Source organism: Bubalus kerabau, chromosome 16 (genome assembly GCF_029407905.1).
Source record: "Bubalus kerabau isolate K-KA32 ecotype Philippines breed swamp buffalo chromosome 16, PCC_UOA_SB_1v2, whole genome shotgun sequence".
NCBI classification, from domain to species: domain Eukaryota; kingdom Metazoa; phylum Chordata; class Mammalia; order Artiodactyla; family Bovidae; genus Bubalus; species Bubalus kerabau.
This window is the reverse complement of record NC_073639.1, coordinates 76,778,081-76,797,402: the sequence shown is the minus strand read 5'-3', so window position 1 is coordinate 76,797,402 and position 19,322 is coordinate 76,778,081. Positions and strand designations below refer to the sequence as shown.

Here is a 19,322-nt window from a genome sequence, read left to right as displayed (position 1 = left end):
GGACACTGTGCCGTTTGGGGCGTTTCTCCAGTCGCGCTTCTCCGCCCCTGTAGGGCGCGGAAGAGGACGAAGAACCACCCCTGGGCGCGGTGGCTAAGGGACCGGGCACCCAGGGCCTGCCCGGTCGGGGTGTCCTCCAGCCGCTGGGCCGGGGCCGACGGGCCGTGGGGGCGGCCCTGCGCGCGCCTGCCAGCCTTGCGGGTCGACGGCACGGGCTCGGGGCAGGGGGCTCCCCGCCGCCCCTCCCGCCGCCGCCGCCAGGGATTATCCCGCTCCTGGCCGCGCGGCGGGATTAGCCCGAGTGGACGCGGCGCCCGGCCCGGGGATTACGGCGCGGACCCCCCGCCCCCCGACGGATATATTCCCGCGGCGGCGGCGGCGGCGGAGGGCGGCATGGCGGCGGCGAGGGGCGCGGCGGGCCGCGGGGCACCCGGGCGGCCCTGCCCCTTCTCCATCGAGCACATCCTCTCCGGCCTGCCCGATCGCAGCCCCCAAGCCCGGGCCGCCCGCCCGCCGCCGCCGGCCCCTGACCGCCAGAGCCCCTCGGAGCCGGGGGAGCCCGGGGCGCCGGAGGCCGCGCGCTGCGCCTGCTGCTGTTGTTGCGGCCCCCGCGGGCCCCCGGAGACGGACGGGCGGCTGGGTGAGTGCACTCCGGGCGCGCGGGCTGGGGGGCTGGGTGGGCTAGAGGCCCCCGGGGCGAGGGGAGCCCAGCCCCCCAGCCCGCGCCTCACCGCGCCCTCGCCCCGCAGGCGCGCGGCTGGCGTGGCCGCTGCGGCTGGCACCTGAGGCGCCCTTGCCCTGGGCCGCGCCCTCCGGGGGCCCCGGGGCGCAGCCAGGCGCGGGTGTTCAGGGCCCGCCGCGGCGTACGCGGCGTCACCGCACCATCTTTAGCGAGGAGCAGCTGCGGGCGCTGGAGGCCCTCTTCATGCAAAACCAATACCCCGACGTGGGCACGCGCGAGCGCCTGGCCGGCCGCATCCGCCTGCGAGAGGAGCGCGTGGAGGTGGGTGCCCGCCGCCTCGGGAGAGCCAGCTCTGCGCGGCTGGCGGAGGCGCCGAGGCCCGGGCGCTGAGGGGCGGCCGGCGGGGCGGGGCCGCGGCGGTCAGGCTGCCTTAGTTTTAAACACCCCACCCACCCCTGACGAATCCAGCCCGCGCCCGCACCCCGGAATTCGGGGGGCTCGGAAGAGCGCGGGGCTGCGCGAGGGGCACCGGCCGGCGGAGGCGGGGGGAAGGGATTCCGGCCCGGGCCCTCGGCAGCAGATGACAGACGATGGAGCAGCCGCCCGGAGGCCTCCGTCCGTCCGCACTAGCGTCCCGAAGACGCGGCCGGTGCACTTGGGACCCGCGCGGGACCTGGGCCTGCGCTGGGCCCGCCTGAGCGCCCCTCCCCCTCAGGTCTGGTTCAAGAACCGCCGGGCCAAGTGGCGACACCAGAAGCGCGCGGCGGCGTCCGCGCGGCTCCTATCCGGACCCAAGAAGCCCCCGAGGGAGAGCTGCTGACGGCTCCAGAGTTACCTGCGCTGGCCTCCAGGAGCTGCTTCTTGGGGACCGGAGTCCTTGATTCCTCACTCCGGAGGTTTCTATGCAGGTGTGTCTGCCTCCGTAACAGCGGGCAGCCTCTGTCACCCTGTGGGGCTGGCCAGTTCAACTGGGGAGGGTCCCCCAGCCCCTTGGAGAGTGTCTGCTGTGCCCTCTGCCATCCTGCCCCCAGGGTGAAGGACCGCATGAAGACAAGGCTTCAGTTCCCAAGTTGGCACCTGACACCGATCCACCCGGCGCGGGGACTTTGTTCTGCCCCCTCACGGGTCCTGCAGGGAGTGGGGGTGGGCGGCATGTGGCCGGAAATACAGTCCCTCCATGGAAGGTCTAGGAGCCAGGGCTGCGGCTCCCAGGACCCTCCAAGGCAGGTGAGCCTGGAGAACACAGGGCGCTGGGGTCCCGGCCAGGACAGCAGCCCTCACCGCCGCCCCCAACACACACACAGCATGCACACTTGCAGCTGTCACGGAGCTCGTCTCCATGACTCCTGGCCTCATCCCTGGAGACCGCACAGCCTGCCTGCGGGGCTTCCCCCCAGCTGGGACACCGCACCCGCCTGGTCCCAGCTTGCCGGCTGACTGGCTTTTTGTCACGGTGTGGGGCACCTGTGGTCAGGCTCTGCGCTCCCGGGACCAGCCGCTATGCTGCCCTCCTGGTTTTTCCTTTCTCTCCAGCTGTTGGGCAGGCCGGGAACACAGGTGTCCTCGAGGCCGAGCCCACACTCTCCCGCTCATCTCCATCCGCGCCCTGGTCTGTCTCTTCAACCCCCAGCCTCCAGTCCCAGCTCCATCCGGTTACACTCGCCCCCAGGCCTCTCCCCTGTGCTGGGTAGTTATGTCCAGCTGTCCCTGTGGCAGCTCCATTTGGAAGCCCAGGGCTTCTCTAGTCACTCTGTCCCCAGCAGCTCTTGCCAGGCATCCCAGGCACGTGACCAGAGAGCTAGTGGCACACACTCTGCCCCCTCCCCTCCCTCACCCATGAAGCCCAGGCCAAGGCGATGACCTCCCCAAACATCCCAGAATCTGCCCTCTCCCTAGCCTCGACTGCACCAGCCTGATGAGAACTGCCGTCCCCTCTCGCTCTGTCCATTGCAGTTGCCTCCAGTTGGTCCACCTGCACCCACTCCGATTCCTCTGTGGCTCATTCTCATAAAACCCAGGATGCAAGTCCGAACCTGCCTCTCCCCTGCCTACAGCACTCCCAGGGCACCCACGGCTCGCAGAACAAAGACAAAACTCCTCGCTGTGACCCACGACCTGTAACCCACAAGGTCCGTGCAGCCTGGGCCTCCGGTGTGGGCTCCCACCCTGCTGTTCCTTGCACTCAGTGTCTCCTCCCACTGGTCCTTTGCATATGCTCTCCCCTTCCACATGGTCATCAATGCCTGTCCATCCTTTGGGTCTGCAACCACTCCCTTCCAGGGGAACGTCTCCCGAGTGTCCCCTAGGTAGATGTCCCTTAGGTAGATGCCCTGTAGGTAAGATGCCCCCTGGGTGGGATTAGTTTTCCTCGTGCCTGCCCGCTGTTTGTTTGTGGGTTGGTCTTCTGCATCTCACACTCAGCTCCCCGAGGGCAGGAACCATACCGTTGAGTCCCCACTGAACTGTACTGAATCCTTCTGGGGCAGAACCTGCTTGACGTAATTTACAACCTCCTTTTGGGAAGAAATGATTGTTCCTGGAAAATGCTCAGACAATTTTCTTGTCCATTTCAATAAGGATCAGCTTTCTGGGAAGCCAACTCCGGCATTTAGGGACCAGAGTTTTCTTGCATAAACTTTGAATAAAAACTTTGAAGCACAAATACAGCCAACGTTTCTGAAGCGTGTGTCTTTGTTAATAGCATAAAAGCGTATATAGTGATTAGGGTAGGGTGAAGTCGCTCAGTCGTGTCCTACTTTTTGCGACCCCGTGGACTGTAGCCCACCAGGCTCCTCTGTCCATGGAATTCTCCAGGCAAGAATACTGGAGTGGGTTGCCATTCCCTTCTCCAGGGGATCTTCCCGATCCAGGGATCGAACACGGGTCTCCCGCATTGCAGGCAGACGCTTTACCACCTGAGCCACCAGGGAAGCCCATATAGTGATTTCTTGCTAGAAACTGGAATTTCAAGGCCTTCGGATTCCGCAGAACTGGAGTTTTTCAGGGTTAACGGGAGCCACACGCTCCTAGCCCCTACCACAGCGCCCTCTGGCGTCCACAGCCCAGAGAGTCGTGACCAGAGCGGGGCGAGACGAAGACCACAGGTCCCATGAGGCGCAGGGTTCGCGGTGACGTCAGTACGTCGGTGAGCGCGGCTCTCCCATTGGGCGGCTGTTTCAGGCGCCTGCGCACCTGGCGCGCCCCGCCCCCGCCCGCCGCGCCTGCGCCGCCCGGGAGCTGCTGGGATAGCGATGGCGTCGCCGGGCGCACCGGCCCGCTCCCAGATGCTTCCCGCAGCGTCCGGGCCCCGGAGGAAGCGCGCAGCCGGCGAGGCTGGGGCTGCGACGGGCCGGCAGCGGGTCCTGGACGAAGAGGAGTACATTGAGGTAGCGTTCGCGCGGACGCCCGCGACTTCCGGGCCCCGCGCTCCCCGCCCCGCCCTCCCCGCCGGGTCCCGACGCTCCGCGCCCCCCCCCCACCCCGAAGCCGTGGGGCAGCCTGAGTCTTCGCCCCCGGCGTGTGGACAGGCAGGGGGCCGAGCTGGCGGAGTGTGGGGCGAGCTGTCTGCTCTGTCGGGGGGCCGCAGGGGTGGGTGTGTGCACGCGGCGAGGAGCCGGAGAGACATGCCTCTGTCAGGGGGTCAGCAGGGGTCTTGACAGCGGCGGAGGGGCCTTCTTGGGCAGCGGTGGTGGTGGGAGCTAGGGCCGGAGGCCCGGCAAGCCGGCTGCCACGGTGGCAGCATCGATGAGCGGGTGCGCCTCCTGCCACCGCCCCACCGCAGCTACGTAGGAGGTGCGAGGAGGTCACTTAGGTTTGGGAGGCCATTGGGGTGGGCAGGCAGGTGGTCTTAGTGGACAGCTGGGCGCGCAGACGCGCAGCTCAGGGGCGAGTCCGGCTGGAGGTCTGAAGCTGGGAATCTCCACCCATGCTGGTGGTGGGGTGAAAGGTTCAGATTGGAAATAGGAGGCCGTGGCCGGGGTGAAGGTGGCAACAGCCAGGTTGGTTCAGCTGATGTGGAGGTGAAGGCGTCAGAGGGGCATGAAACTGAGAGACAGAAGGCTTTGAAGGTGCCTGTGGTCAGGATTCTGTGGTCTCACTGCTGCAGGTCTGGGTTCAACCCCTGATCGGGAACTAAGATCCCATATCACACAAGCGCACAGCGTGGCCAAAAAAAAAAAGGAAAAACGGAAGTGTTCCCAAGCTCTGGGGATTTTTGGGCTGGAGGGAGGTTGGGGTCTCAGCACACACCCCATGGGGTAAGCGGCCGGGGGAGGCAGACAGAAGCTCTGACTTGTGTTGTGACCTGTCCTTCAGGGCCTCCAGACGGTCATCCAGAGGGACTTCTTTCCCGACGTGGAGAAGCTGCAGGCACAGAAGGAGTACCTGGAGGCTGAGGAGAATGGAGACCTCGAGCGGATGCGCCAGATCGCCATCAAGTTCGGCTCCGCCCTGGGCAAGACATCCCGAGAGCCCCCACCACCCTGTGAGAGGAGTCCCAGGGGCCGGGCACGGCTGCCCGCCAAACCGATGCTTCAGGCCCCCTGACCCCATCCCCTCTGTCCCCCAGATGTCACGCCAGCCACGTTTGAAACCCCTGAGCTGCACACGGGCCCCAGCGTGGTGGGCGGCAAGGCCAGGGCCCGGGGCCGCGGCCTGGAGGACGGTGATGGTGAGTGAGCGGCACGCAGCCCTCGCGCCGGCAGGCTTGCCTGGGGTGTTCCCGACACCTGTGCCCTGGGAATCTTGCGCCCCGTCTCCCGGCCGCTGACTGTGCCACAGGGGACGCGCTGTGGTCTCGTGACTCTTAACGCCCAACACCCCATCCTGGCCCGAGCCAGAGCACACACTTCACCGCCCTCCAGCGGGTGGGGAGGTGGGCAGCTTGGGCTGTTGATTTCACCCCCGGGGTGTGTGGGGTCTCACGGACGGACCCATGGCCAGGCAGAGGGTGCCCGGGACTGAGCGGACGCACAGTGGCGTTCACGCCGTGGCACCTTGGACAGGAGAGGCTGCGGAGGAGGAGGCGGCGGAGCCCCTGCCCAGCCTGGACGCCTTCCTGAGCCGGTACACCAGTGAGGACAACGCCTCGTTCCGGGAGATCATGGAGGTGGCCAAGGAGAGGGGCCGCGCGCGCCACGCCTGGCTCTACCAGGCCGAGGAGGAGTTGGAGAAGGTGCCTGGGGCGGAGTGGTGATGCCCTCTCAGGGCGGGCTTCCTGGGCTGGGGCTCAGGGCCTCCCTGACCCTCGCTTCCCCGTGACACAGAGGCAGAAGGACAGTCTCGCGCTCCCATCGGCTGAGCACCAGGCAGTCGAGAGCGGCCAGGCCGGAGTGGAGACCTGGAAGTACAAGGCCAAGAACTCCCTCATGTACTACCCAGAGGGTGAGCGTGGGACAGGGCCTCTGGGCTGGACTGCCTCTGGGGTGTGTGTCTCTCTGCTCCCTACTCTCTGGGCCTTCAGGGGTCCTGATTCTCAGGGTCAGGTGGGGGTGTGTGTGGGCGGAGTCAGCACGGATGTGCAGCCTACCCCGGCCGCCCCCAGGCTGTGTTCCATGGGGCCCAGCTCGCCTCCTTAGGGCCTGCTCCCCTGACACCAAGGGCTCTGCTCTCGCCGCCAGGCGTCCCCGATCAAGAGCAGCTGTTGAAGAAGCCACGGCAGGTGGTGCATAAGAACACGCGCTTCCTCAGGGACCCCTTCAGCCAGGCCCTCAGCAGGTCGCAGCTGCAGCAGGCAGCCGCCCTCAACGCGCAGGTGAGGCCCGGGGCCAGCACCTCTCTCTTAGGTGTCCTTGGGCTCGGCAGGGCTCGGCAGTACGGGCAAGGCTGGGTCTGTTCTCCGTCTGGGGGTTTGAAGTCAGGTCTTGTCTTGGTCAGACAAGTGGGTCAGGTGTGTGCCAGCCCATGGGGCAGGGGTATGAGAAAAGGGAGGCAGTATGGAGCCAGACCCACGGGCTGGGCCGGGCTCGGGGTAGCAGACCGCAGAGCTTCCGACCCCGGGAGTGGTGCAGGGCAGTGACTCCAGTGATCGGGGGGTTGAAGCCGGAGCGGGGGCACCGTTTGGGAGGTCTTCACAGGTGCCTTGCCCCACTCCCCGCCCCGGGCCTCAAGTTGGGGCCCCTGAAGGTAGCATGTGTCGGGGTGGCTCTTGTGGAAGGCTGGGGCACGTCCCTTGGCCGCTGCCCCGACAGGGTCTCAGGCCTTGGCAGTGCTGGGGTCCTCCTCACTCGCCCTGGGCTTGAGTCGTGTCGCCGCCTCAGCCCACGGCGCGGCCTGGCCCTGACCCCACCTCCCCTCCGCTCCAGCACAAACAGGGCAAGGTGGGCCCGGACGGCAAGGAGCTCATCCCCCACGAGTCCCCCCGAGTGGGTGGCTTTGGATTCGTCGCGACACCTTCTCCTGCCCCTGGTGAGAGATGCGCCCTCTGCTGGGGTGGGGGGTCACCCGGCTGGCCGTGGCCTCTCATGGGCCTGCCCAGGTCCCATCTGTGCAGCGCCATGGGCCATGGGCTCTCAGATGGGCCCGACTTCAGATGCCTGGGGCCAGCTGCTCTGCAGGGTGGTCCCTGTGCCTCACCTGACCTCAAAGGACAGCCTGGCTTGGTGAGGGAAGGCCCGGCTGGGCCCGGTGAGCAGTGATGCTGGGGGGATCAGGTGGGCACTGTCCTATGTGGCCACATGTTTGGAAGCCAGGCTCAGTCTGCAGGAAGCTGCATGAGGCCCCTTCAGGGGCTGAGGGACCCTGGGGACGTGCACGCCTCTTAGGCCGCCCACCCGTGCTCCCGCTGGGTGTTGGCCGTGGGTCCTTGTCAGTCCCGGGAGGCATTTCTCAGCCGCAGGTCTCATGCCAGCGGTGCTGACGTACCTAAGTGAGGTCATGCGGCTCAGGGCAGCCTCCTGGGCGTGTGCTGGCCTCCGGGCTGGGAAGGCACCACGGTTTGGCCAGGCTCGGGGTGGGGGGCTTCACCTGGAAGACTCCGGATCTCCTCCCTAGGGGCGGGGTCCTGTGGGTGTCACCTGGGTAGCCCTGTGCTAGCCTGAGGGTCCAGTCACCCAGCCCGGCTTCTCTGGAGGCCCCTCCGTCAGGCTCAGCCCGGCGGACCAGGCCCTGGGCTGGCCACATGGACCCTCTCACAGCCAGATGCATCTGGGGTCCCACCCTGGGAAGGAGAGGGGCCAGCGGCCTGCCTTGGTGGCCCCTGGCCTGAGGCGGCTATGGGCACTCCACGTGCAGGTGTGAATGAGTCCCCACTGATGACCTGGGGGGAAGTCGAGAACACGCCCTTGAGAGTGGAAGGGTCAGACACTCCCTACGTGGACAGGACGCCGGGGCCAGCTTTCAAGGTGGGTCGGCACGGTGGGGGTCACACAGGTGGACACAGGGTCTGCTGCGCTCCCATGGCTGTGCACGGCAGACGGGGCTTACACCAGGGCGGGCGCTGTGGTTCCTTGTGGGATCTGGGCCTCCACTGAGGACCGCCATGGGCGAGGCTTGGGTCGGGTGGGGAGACGGGGGTGGGGAGATGGGGGTGGGGAGCCGCCATGGCCCCTTTGAGCCTGCAGGCCCAGAGGACGGGGCCGTTCAGAGACAGGGGTCTTGGGCCAAGAGCTTTCCCATGTGCTCCAGCCTGTGGCTGGGGAGGAGCCCCGAAACCCCAGCATCCGTGGGAGGCGGCCCGGCTGAGTACTTGCAGAGGGAGGCCTCTGGTCACGGGGGAGCCAGACCAGGCCCTGGCCAGGGTCCCAGGAGCAGTCAGAGTGGCGGTTCCCGAGGTTGGACACTTACAAGGGAGGCCCTTGTGGGCCAGGTGGGCAGGGCAGCAGGGTGGCAGGTGGTTTGTGGGGATGGGAGGCCCAGGGAGGTGCCAGCAAGCGGCTGGTAGGGCCCAAGTGGCTCTAGGAAGGCAGGTCCCCGGTTTGTGGGGAAACCCGGCACTGGGCGTGGCTTGTGGGGGAGGCCCCCGGAGCCGGGGGGGGGGGGGGATGTTGGGTGCAGGTGGGGGGTGCTCCGAGACCGGAGGGTCCAGGCTCACCTGCTCTGAGGTCCAAGAGAACCGGTGCAGGATCTGGAGTCCGCGTTTGTTTGTGGAGCAGGGCGGGGTCCCCTCAGGGGCCGCCAGCAGCAGTGAGGCGGTGAGGGGGTGAGGCGGTGAGGCGGTGAGGGGGTGAGGCGGTGCGGGGGTGAGGCGGTGAGGGGGTGAGGCGGTGAGGGGGTGAGGCGGTGCGGGGGTGAGGGGGTGAGGCGGTGAGGGGGTGAGGCGGTGCGGGGGTGAGGCGGTGAGGGGGTGAGGCGGTGAGGGGGTGAGGTGCGGAGAGCGTCACCGTGGCGACAGGTGGCACAGCAGCAGCTCCAGGAGCGGGGAGCTGTGGGCCAGGGGCCGGGGGTCGCGTGCTCACCCGAACAGCGGTGATCTGTCCGGATCCCAGCTCGCCCGCGGGGTCCTCAGCCTGGGACATAGCAACAGCTGAGCAAAGCCTGGGGCACCACTGTGTGCCCCAAGGCGTTAAAGCTCGCCCCTGCGGCCAGCGGGTGAGGACCGAGCCCAACGCCGGGGGCCAGGGGGCACCGGAGCCCTGTCCTCGCGGGCGTGTGGAGACAGGAGCAGCCGGGTCCTTGGTGTGTGGCAGGACGGGTTCAAGGGAGACGGGAACGCTGAGCATTAAGATAGTGAGCGTGAGCCTTGGGCCCACACACCAGGGAGGCAGGAAAGGGGTGTCCACACGTCAGCAGAGGGGTGGGCGCTGGGCCCTTGGCGCCTCAGTGCAGCGGGAGCCCTCCAGGTCCGACTGCAGGCTGACCCCCAGACGGCAGGAGGGTGCACGATGCGCTTACGCAGCCGGCACACTGCACCAGCAAAGAGGAGCCCGAGGCCGGTGGGGAGATGGGCCAGGACGTGCATCTTGACGTTCTTTAAAGAAACGCAGATGCCGTCGCACCTGGTGGCCAGTGGGAAGCAGGCTGAACAGGCCCTTTCCTGGACGGTGGTCCCAGTGCCTGGCTGGGTAGTGCCGGCTTCGTGAGAACCCGGCCCAGGGGTGGGCTGCTCAGGGGGCTGGGGCTGGGGAGGCTGACGCCCTGCAACAAGCCCGGCCTGCCATCCTCTAGATCCTGGAGCCAGGCCGCAGGGAGCGGCTGGGCCTGAAGATGGCCAACGAGGCCGCCGCCAAGAACCGGGCCAAGAAGCAGGAAGCCCTGCGGAGGGTGACGGAGAACCTGGCCAGGTGAGGGGCGGGCCTCGCACTGTGGCCACACTCTTGGCACCGGGGTCTGGGCCCGTGGCTGCGGCTTTGAGCCGGGCCCTTTCCGCTGCGTCTGCACAGCCCCTCGCACATCCCTAGTCCCTCTTGCGCATTTCTAGGGGGCGCTTTTAGGCCTTGTCCCCTGTAAGCTCCCATCCGCCCGTGGAGTCAGGGTCGTCGCCACCCTTGGAGAGGGTCAGGGTCCCCTGCAGCTCCACGGCCCAGGGCGCGGCCATTCAGCATCCCAGCCCAGAACAAGCACGTGTCTCCCAGGCATCTTCCCGGGGACTGAGGGCCCTGCTGCCAGGCAGGCCTGACCCTGCCTCTCGCCACGCCTTCCCCACTGCAGCCTCACCCCCAAGGGCCTGAGCCCTGCCATGTCCCCGGCCCTGCAGCGCCTGGTGAGCAGGACGGCCAGCAAGTACACGGACCGAGCCCTGCGGGCCAGCTACACCCCGTCCCCCGCCCGTGCCAGCCACCTCAAGACCCCGGCCAGCGGGCCCCAGACCCCGACGAGCACACCGGCCCCCGGCTCGGCGACACGCACCCCACTCAGCCAGGACCCAGCCTGCATCACGGACAACTTGCTGCAGCTCCCCGCCCGGCGCAAGGCCTCAGACTTCTTCTAGGCCGGGCCCAGAGCTCCACAGAGCCTGCAGGGCGGCTCTCCGCCCAGCACGGGACTCCGGCTTTCCGGGGCACTGGGCCTGCCTGGCCGATACCCTGTTCTGTAGAACCCCGCCTGTTCTATTTGCCTATCACTAAAGAGAGCCTCTGGCCTGACGGGGCTGCCTCTCTGCCCCAAGGCCACCCTCGTGCCTGCGTCGCCCGCTCAGGGCCGCTGGGCGGTGACCTCGGGGGCTGGGGGTCCAGGCTTTCCTGCATGGCCTCATCGAGGCGGGGGCCTGCCTTCTGAGCTGAGTCGGCCCCTCGTTCCCCGTGCCCCCCACTCCGTTCCTCTAGGGGGTCAGAGCCCTCGGCCCTCATGCTTGCAGGTCCACAGGCTCCCTGGCCAGGCCAGGCTTGCTGGGGACGTGGCTGCTCCCCACAGGAGGCCCTTCCCAGTGGCCTCAGCCATCACCTCCTGAGCGCCTGACTTCCAGCCGGGCAGGGCTGACCCCGCCCCCTCGCTCCTCTGCTGGGGCCAGCTCCCCAGGAGGTGAGCTGGGTCCCTGCGGGCTCTTTAAGCTTTCACAGAGGCAGCGTGGGGTCCGCTTAGAGGAGCCCCTCGTGCGGGGAGCAGGCAGGCCCCAGCAGGCCACCCTCGGGCTCCCTGGAGGCTGCCTGGGGTCCGGCTGGGCTGCGCTTCTCCACGTGGAGCTCCTGCAAGTTCCTGGGCGGAGCCCTGGCTGGGCACCAAGGGGGCGGGGCTGGGGCCACGGGGTCAGGAAACGGCTGCTTTTGATGCTTTGTCCCAGTAGGGAAGGGTGGGCGTGGGCCTGAGGGAGCCCCAGGAAGTGGGGTCAGAGGTCTGGAGGGGCCGAGTGAGACGCAGAGGGCACACTCCAGGCAGGGCCATACCTGGAGGGGGCGGGAGGGGGGCTGCCAGAAGTTCTAAAGGGCCAAAGGGCAGGGAGGCGTTGAGGACGGGCTGCCTGAGGGGCGCGAGCGGGCTGGGAGGGCAGCAGGGGCCTGGTGGGAGGTTGCAGACTCCGTGCCCACGAGGCCGGCTCCCCAGAGCCCCCAGGCCGCAGGGAGTGGGTGCTGAGTCCCAGAGAAAAAGACTCTGCGCGCCTCTCTGCTGTATACTGTGGTTTATTTGGTGGTCAGGGTTTAAGGTCTCTGCCATGAAGTGGAAGAAAGCTCACAGAACGTAATCAAAATAGCGGTTTAATTGACGGACTTTACTTGTTCTCACACCTGTGGCTTCTTCGGCTCCTACCGCCCACTTAGCCCCCCGGGCGCTCAGCACCGCTAGGGGCTCGCCTTCCCCACCTCAGCTCCGGAGACGTGGGGGTCCTTCGCCCTGGAGGCTTCGGCCAGCCGCTCCTCCATGCGGTCCTCGGTCTCGGGCACCACGAGCAGCCGGTGCTGGGTCTTGGCCCCCAGCTTGTGGTCGGGCCGCGAGCCGGGCCGCGGGTCCAGCTTGCAGTCAGCCCGGTACTTGCCCTCGCCCTCCCGCTTGAAGGAGGCGGAGGGCATGGCCTTGGGCTTGGGGGGCTGCAGCCACACGTGGCTGAGGATCTCGTCAATGTGCAGGCGCCGGGTGACGTCCGGCTGCAGGATGCGGTAGATTAGGTCCTTGCACTCACCCGTCAGGTTCTTGGAGCGCGGGAAGTCCACGCGGTGCTCTTTCTGGATGCGCAGCATCTTCTTGATGTCGGAATCGTCGTACGGCATGGAGCCGCAGACCATGATGTAGAGAATCACGCCCAGGCTCCAGATGTCGTACACCTTGGGCTGGTAGGGGATGCCCTGCAGCACCTCGGGGGCCGCGTACGCCGCCGACCCGCAGAAGGTCTTGCTCAGCGTGAGCCGGCCACTGCCGTCCCGCAGGCAGCGCTTGGAGAAGCCAAAGTCGGACAGCTTGATGTTGAAGTCCTTGTCGAGGAGAAGGTTCTCGCACTTGAGGTCTCGGTGGACGACGTCCAGGTCGTGGCAGTACTTGACGGCCGAGGACAGCTGACGGAACATCTTGCGCGCCACATCCTCGTGCAGGGCCCCCCGGCACTTGATGAACTCGAGGAGGTCGCCCTGGACGCCGAGCTCCATGACGATGTAGATGCGGCCGTCGGATGTCTCGAAGATCTCGTAGGTCTTGATGATGGAGCGGTGGTTGACGGTCGCCAGGATGTCCATCTCCCGGGGCAGGAATCTCTCCACGAAGTCCGTGGGCGTCTTCTTGCGGTCGATGATCTTGACCGCCACGTTGAACTTGAGGCGCTCAGAGTAGGCGGACTTGACCTTGGCGTAGGAGCCCTTGCCCAGGTTGATGCCCACGATGTAACCCTTCTTCCTCAGGACCGCGGCATCGTCCATGGTGCCCAGAGCGGCCTGCGCCGCTGCCCTCTACATCCCCTCCCCACACGGACCAGCGGGCATCGTCCTCGTTTGCACTGCGGGGAGCCGTCTGGCCAGGCTGGGCCTGCACTTGGAGGTGTGGAACGCCCAGCATTGTCCCTGCGTGACTTCAGCCTGTGAAGTCATAAAGCCAGGCTGCCTGGAGTGGGAACTAGGTGGGGGGGACAGGCCCTGGAGCCCTGGAAGGCTTACTGGGCTGGCAGAGCCCAGGCGCGAGAACAAAGCAGGCTGACGCTGCTTCCTGGCCCCCCAGGAAGGGAGGAAGCCGGCGCCCAGGACCATTGCGAGCTCGCCGTGCCACCCTGTGCCGAGTCAGGCCAGGGCCGCCCAGGTCCAGCCAGCGTGCCAGGCCCCTGCCGGTTCCCTCTCCTGGGCGTGGGGCTGACCCCGCAGCGGATCCTGTCCCTCGAGGGAGGCCTGCCTTCCCACCGCTGCCTTGAGGTGGGATGAGCACCACCTCTGGGGCCGGGCCTGGGAGGGACCGCCCCGATCCCGGGGGGCGAAGGCGGCTGTCTAGGGTGGAGGGCAGCTCGGACTCTGTGAGTGCCCAGCCCAGTGGCCTGGAGCGCTGGTGGGCTGGCGTTCCGAGAGCAGGAAGAATTGAGGTCCAGGCAGGGAAGGGCCTGGGGGAGGTGGACGTTGTGAGAATGGATGGGTCCCGGCATCGGGGTGGGGGGATGTGGAGGAGAGGGTCGGGGGGTCTGATCCCCGCTTTAAGACAGGTCCTGCGAGAGCACATAGCCAAGGGTGGCCAGAGCCCGTGACCGGGCAAGGGGCGGCTGGCCGGGGCAGGCCGGTGGGGAGTGCACGCAGTGGGCGGGCCCCGAGGTGGGGGCTGGGGGCTGGGGAGAGCTTTTGTGAGCACCGGGAGCCTGGGCAGGCATGTCACCTTCGCATCTTAGACTGTCTCTGCATCTGGAAACAGCGTCAGCCTGCTTTGTTCTCGCCCCAGGAACCACGGCCCCCGTAGGTGCAGGTCCTTCGCCAGCCCCGTGTGTACTTGTCCTCGCGGCCTGTCGCCAGGACAGGTGCTCGGAGGAGGGGCGTCCTGTGTTTGGGTGGGTGGGAGTGACCCAGAAGCCCCGTGCCGGGGTTCAGTGGGGCTCGCCAGCTGCTGGGAGGGGAGTGTGCGCACACACCTGGGCTTCACAGACCTCCCTGCAGGAGGTCCACATGGAAGGCCCCCGAGCAGGGCAGCCAGGCCCAGAGGCCAGCAGCAGGGACCTGCCCTCGCCTGCAGTGTCCTGAGGGCTTCGATAAGAACCAGGGAAACTTCAGAGGGGCCAGCTCTGAGGCCCCCAGGCCAGGCACCCTCCCCGCCTGTCTCCCTCGCCCCCAGGACTGTCGGGGTTGCCCTTTGCTGTGGTTCCTGCTCCCCATGCCCTCCCTCGCCCGGGATGCCATGGTCTCTGGTTCTCTGGGGACGTCAGGCCTGCAGACTCAGGCGAGCCGCAGGGGCCCTGCCCAGAAGGTGTGTGCCGGACTGCCGGGGGCCCTGGGGCGGGGTCAGACTGGACAGGCTTCAGGGTGCTCCTGGCTGCAGGCCTCTGAGTGCCAGGCCGCAGGCCCTGGGACGCTGCCCTTGGAGCTGTGAGGGTGGGTGACGGGAGTGGGCCCTGCCTTCCCGGGGCCCAAGGTGGCTCAGCATCACCCAGGGTGTGGGTGCCCTGCAGCTGGGTCATGGTGGGCACGCACAGCTGTGGACTCGGGGAGGCTGAGGGCTGAGGTCAGGCCCTGCAGAGGACAGGGACAGAGGTGCCGCTGAGGGTCTGAAGGGCCAGGTGGTGAGAGAGTGCGGGGTGGGAGGGGCATGGCTGGCCCAGAGGCCCCCCCAGGGGTCGCTGTGGGGGCTGAGCCTGTCTGGGGCAGTGGGGTGGCTCAGGCCACCTCAGGAGGGCCTCGCGGTGGGGCCTGCTCCGCGCTGGGTGGGTTCAGGCAGCCACCCACCCCCTCTGAGCGGTGCCCCCGCCTGGGAAGCACACAGCTGGTGCTCCTTCCCGAGGCCCCTCCCTGCAGTTTTGACCCTAGGCCCCGATGATCACTGCTGACCCGGGGAGGAGTTTGCAAGCTTCCCGGGGGGTCTGCACCCCTGCTGGCCCCACGCACCCTGGAATCCTGCTCCCCCACCGGGCAGGCGTGTGACCCCACTGCCAGGACTGCTCCGTCTTGTGCCCTCGCCCGCCTGCCCGGGCAGTGGCCCCCAAAGACTCTGTGTGTGGAGGCTGCGGCCCCTTGGCGGAGCCTGGAGAGGTGGGCAGGGGCTCAGGGACCGGTCCGCCAGCAGGGCTGGGGCCCATGGTCAGCGGCCAGGCAGCCAGGAGGAGGCCAGACCCAGGAGGAGGACCTCAGGGGCCAGGTGTGGAGATCCTTCCCGCAGGCAGGGAAGCCGGACTGGGTGCAGGAGGGAGGCCTCCGCTCCCGCGGGAGGTGACGGACACGGGGGAGGGACCCGGGCGGCGGCCACGCTGTGTTGCCCAGGGGTGCGTGGCTGTGACCATGAAGGGGCTGGGTGGGGGCGGGAGGAGGGGCCGTCTGCAGGCCCCGTTCCCTTGGTGTGTCAGACCCGCAGGTGCATGTGTGTCCGAGCACAGGCAGATCAGAAGAGGAAGCGGCAGCCGCTCACGGCCAGGTGAGGGCCGCTTGGTGGGTGGGCCCCCCGCGGCCGGCACTGCCCCCGCAGGCCTGCTCCCCTGTGGACACCCCAGCTCGCCAGCATCCACCTACCTGCGCTGGTGGGAGCGTCACCCCTGGGACAGCTAGCTGGGATCAGAGAGGAGCAGGAGGGTCCTGCTCAGTGATCGGGGGACACGCAGGCCCGGGGGCAGTCCAGGCAGGGATGCTCCGGGCGCTGCGGGGAATGGGGTGCTGGCTGGGTGTGGGGCAGACCCTGGAGCCAGAGCAGCAGGAGGAGAGGGGCCCTGAGGGAGGCCCCCGCAGGCAGGCAGCCTCGGGGGCGGTTGAGGGCCGGGAAAGCCCGCCCTGGCCCCCTAGCCCGCAGCCCCCACACCGCCTCCCCGCCCAGCTCGGCACTTGTGGGCCCCGCACTTGAAGCAGCGTCTTCCTTGCTCGGCTCTCGCTGGTCCAGGGCCCGAGACCATCGTCCGCACTGGACACGTGGGGCTTTTTCCCCAGCAGGAGGTGAAGCGCAGCGTGGCCCATGGAGGGGGCCACGGGGGTGCAGGGTCCTCTCCCTGGGTGACCAAAGCCGGCAAGGCACACACAGCGACCCCAGGGGCTGCAGTAATATAGTGATTTATTGCTTCTTTAGCCACGTGAGTTACCAAGTTCAAAGGGAGGGGAAGAAACTGACGAAAATAGCGGCACGTCCGGGACCCTCTTCCTTCTCGGCTGGTCCCGCGGCCTCTCTGGAGCTCGGGCTCGGGGCCCCAAGCTCGGCCTCATTCCCTGCCGGCCGCCCGGGCCGCAACAGGTGGGCTAGGTGTGCGTCTCTGAAGGCTGCGGGGGCGCCCCCTCCTCGGTCTTGCTGGGCTGCTCACTGGGCAGACCCACGGCCTCTGACTGCTGGGACACCTGCACCGTCGCCATCTCCTCCTCAGGGCTCGGCTCAGCCCGGGGCTCGGGCCGCACCTCTTCCCGGGGCTCCAGCTTGGTGGCAGACTTCTTGTCGGAGCTGGGTTCAGGGGTCCATGGGGGCTCGGCGGCCCGGGAGCTCTCGCCCTCCTTGTTGACGGCCGCAGAGGACAGGCCCCGGGCCTTGGGCTGGACCCAGCAGTGGCTGAGGATCTCGTCGATGTGCAGGCGCCGGGTGACGTCCGGCTGCAGCATGCGGTAGATGAGGTCCTTGCACTCGCCCGTCAGGTGCTTGGAGCGCGGGAAGTTGACGCGGTGCTCCTTCTGGATGCGCAGCATCTTCTTGATGTTGGAGTCGTCGTACGGCATGGAGCCGCAGACCATGATGTAGAGAATCACGCCCAGGCTCCAGATGTCGTACACCTTGGGCTGGTAGGGGATGCCCTGCAGCACCTCGGGGGCCGCGTACGCCGCCGACCCGCAGAAGGTCTTGCTCAGCGTCAGCCGGCCGCTGTCGTCCCGCAGGCAGCGCTTGGAGAAGCCAAAGTCGGACAGCTTGATGTTGAAGTCCTTGTCGAGGAGAAGGTTCTCGCACTTGAGGTCTCGGTGGACGACGTCCAGGTCGTGGCAGTATTTGATGGCCGAGGACAGCTGGTGGAACTTCTTGCGAGCGTCGTCTTCCTGCAGGGCCCCCCGGGTCTTGATGAACTCAAGGAGGTCGCCCTGGACCCCGAGTTCCATGACGATGTAGACCTTGCCGTCTGACGTCTCGAAGATCTCATAGGTCTTGATGATGGAGCGGTGGTTTAGCATGGCCAGAATCTCAATTTCCCGGGGAAGGAATTTCTCCAGGAAGTCCGTGGGGGCTTTCTTGCGGTCGATGATCTTGACCGCCACGTTGAACTTGAGGCGCTCAGAGTAAGCGGATTTGACTTTGGCGTAGGAGCCCTCTCCCAAATTGATCCCCATGATGTAGCCTCGTCGCTTGAGGACGGCAGCGTCATCCATGGTGCCGGGAGCGCCCGGTGCCCCTGAGGCTGCCCTCTACATCCCTGCGGGACATGAGCCAGCGCGTCCTCATCTACACTGTGGACAGAGTCCTCTGGGCTGCCCCGGCCTCCCGTCCCTGCCTCCTAGAGGCCAAGACTCTGGGGTGGAATGTTCAGCACTGTTTCCCGGGTGACTTCAGTGGGTGAAGTCATAAAGGAGGAGTGCCCTGCTGAATGGGTCTCCGGCTTGAGCCCCTCAGACTCGGAACCTTGCAGAAGACGGAGGGCCAGCGGAGCGTAGGGGCCGAGGTAGGAGGGGGTGCGGGGACTGTGTCGGCTCACCCAAGCCTCCACACCAGAGCCAGGACTGCTGGGGCGGGGGGCGATGGGCTGATATCCTGCACCCCAGGGAATCCCTAGAAACCCAGGGCAACCGTCCCAACCATCTAGGTCTCAGCAGCAAAGAGGAGACGCTCAAGTGAGAACTGCCTGCGAGGGTTTAACAAGAGGATGATCTCCCCACATGGAGCCGTGTCGAGAACCCCGAGTGGGTGATGGGCCCTCAGATGAAGGGATGGTCGTTTCTGGAACCCGGGGACAGTGGTGCCGGGAGGGCCACCTTGACCAAGGCAGTGACCTAGATCATCTCCCCCAGGGAAGGGGCTGGGGAAAACCTCCCTGACCTCTTGCTCCCTGCAGCCCTGGAAATCCTCCGCAGTGTCCAGGCAGGTGGGCTGAGAAGGGGGCTGGGGCAGGAAGGGTCCCCTCCGCCCTCTTGCTGCATGGTCTGGCTGGACTTTTCACTGCCCCGTGCTGCTCTCATCTGAACCTTCTCTGGCCAGCTCTGCTGGGGACAACTGATCGGGTTTCTGCCCTTGGCTGTGAGCCCCCTCCCGGGGGCCTGCCCTGCCGTAGCCCTGGTTGGGCTCCCAGGGCAGGTCTGGGGGTTGGGGGAAGGTGGGCCTGGACTCTGAGAGCAGCAGCTGCTCCCGGAAATGTCCTCTGAGGACAGGCAAACAGGGCCTGTTGAATGGGAACCACCCTTCCCGCCAGCAGTGGGTCCTCTCTGCTCTGGGCCTTGCTGTAGGGAAGGGCGGGGTGGCACAGGAGGGCAGGAGCAGGCAGGCTCGGAAGAGCCTTGGGGTCAGTTTTGGCTACATCCGTGCATCCGGAGCGGGTGCCTCTCTCAGATGACCCTGAATGTCCCAGGCTGGGATCCTGCGGTGCTCAGGAGGATCATGGCTTGGGGTGACTGCTTCTGGGGAGCCAGCTGCTGATGGCCTGGGTGCACTGCTCACCCCCGCCTCTGCCCTCCCTATTTTCTCCTCTCCCATCTTCACCTTCTTCCCACCCTGACGCCCCAGGCCGGGCCTCCTATGCGTGGCTGGTGGTCCGTCCTTCGGAGGGCTTGCTCCTCCCTCTCTGGTACTCTCCATCTGTTGGGTCCCCTCCCGCGGTGACAGGTGCGCGGCCAACGCTTCCCTCCGTGCGGAAGAGCCTGCTGTGGCGGCAGCTGCGCCAGCGTCTCCCCCCACCCCCGGCCCCGCTCCGCCCCCACTGTGCAGCGGGGGCACCCCCCCTCCAGGGGATCGGGCGTCCCAGTCAGCTCTCCGCGCGGGACCCTCCTTGAGCCTGCTTGCTTGTCCGTCTGCAGCACTCCAGTTGCACGCGCCGGTGAAGCCGCACCTGCGGAAGCGCCTCCCGGGACCACCTCAGAGGTTCTCCAGGTCTCCTCTCCCCTCATCGCAGCGGTTCGGCCTTTAAAGCGCCACTTTGGGACGCAGTCTTCCAAAGGCACTTCTCAGGGATTCCCAACTCCGCCTCCGCCCCCGGATCCCTCGGTGCCGCGCCCCCGCGCCGCTC

At 67.2% G+C, this 19,322-nt stretch overlaps 4 protein-coding genes across 6 annotated transcripts; 2 read left to right on the top strand and 2 right to left on the bottom strand.

Moving 5' to 3' along the window:
- The first annotated feature begins 393 nt into the window (after nt 1-393).
- Nucleotides 394-3,342, top strand: GSC2 (goosecoid homeobox 2). The gene is made up of 4 exons (XM_055549976.1): nt 394-676; nt 750-1,003; nt 1,398-1,590; nt 2,636-3,342. Exons 1-3 carry the CDS (start codon nt 394-396, stop codon nt 1,500-1,502), a joined length of 642 nt encoding a protein of 213 aa, XP_055405951.1. The 3' UTR covers nt 1,503-1,590; nt 2,636-3,342.
- A 575-nt stretch (nt 3,343-3,917) lies between these two features.
- ESS2 (ess-2 splicing factor homolog) lies at nt 3,918-10,701 on the top strand. Of its 3 annotated transcripts, none has more exons than XM_055550210.1 (10): nt 3,918-4,068; nt 4,997-5,135; nt 5,250-5,351; nt 5,686-5,855; nt 5,947-6,064; nt 6,301-6,434; nt 6,985-7,087; nt 7,913-8,022; nt 9,785-9,900; nt 10,268-10,701. In XM_055550210.1, exons 1-10 carry the CDS (start codon nt 3,934-3,936, stop codon nt 10,545-10,547), a joined length of 1,407 nt encoding a protein of 468 aa, XP_055406185.1. In that variant the 5' UTR covers nt 3,918-3,933; the 3' UTR covers nt 10,548-10,701. The 3 variants fall into 3 exon arrangements, with proteins under 3 accessions (XP_055406185.1, XP_055406184.1, XP_055406186.1); XM_055550209.1 differs by having other exon boundaries at nt 4,997-5,165; XM_055550211.1 differs by having other exon boundaries at nt 4,997-5,165; nt 10,314-10,456.
- A 1,131-nt stretch (nt 10,702-11,832) lies between these two features.
- On the bottom strand, nt 11,833-12,947 carry TSSK2 (testis specific serine kinase 2). The gene has a single exon (XM_055549975.1). It carries the CDS (start codon nt 12,895-12,897, stop codon nt 11,833-11,835), a length of 1,065 nt encoding a protein of 354 aa, XP_055405950.1. The 5' UTR covers nt 12,898-12,947.
- Nucleotides 12,948-16,338: 3,391 nt separating this feature from the next.
- On the bottom strand, nt 16,339-17,541 carry TSSK1B (testis specific serine kinase 1B). Its single transcript, XM_055550212.1, has one exon. The coding sequence runs from the start codon at nt 17,476-17,478 to the stop codon at nt 16,375-16,377; it is 1,104 nt and encodes a 367-aa protein (XP_055406187.1). The 5' UTR covers nt 17,479-17,541; the 3' UTR covers nt 16,339-16,374.
- Between the last annotated feature and the right edge of the window lie 1,781 nt (nt 17,542-19,322).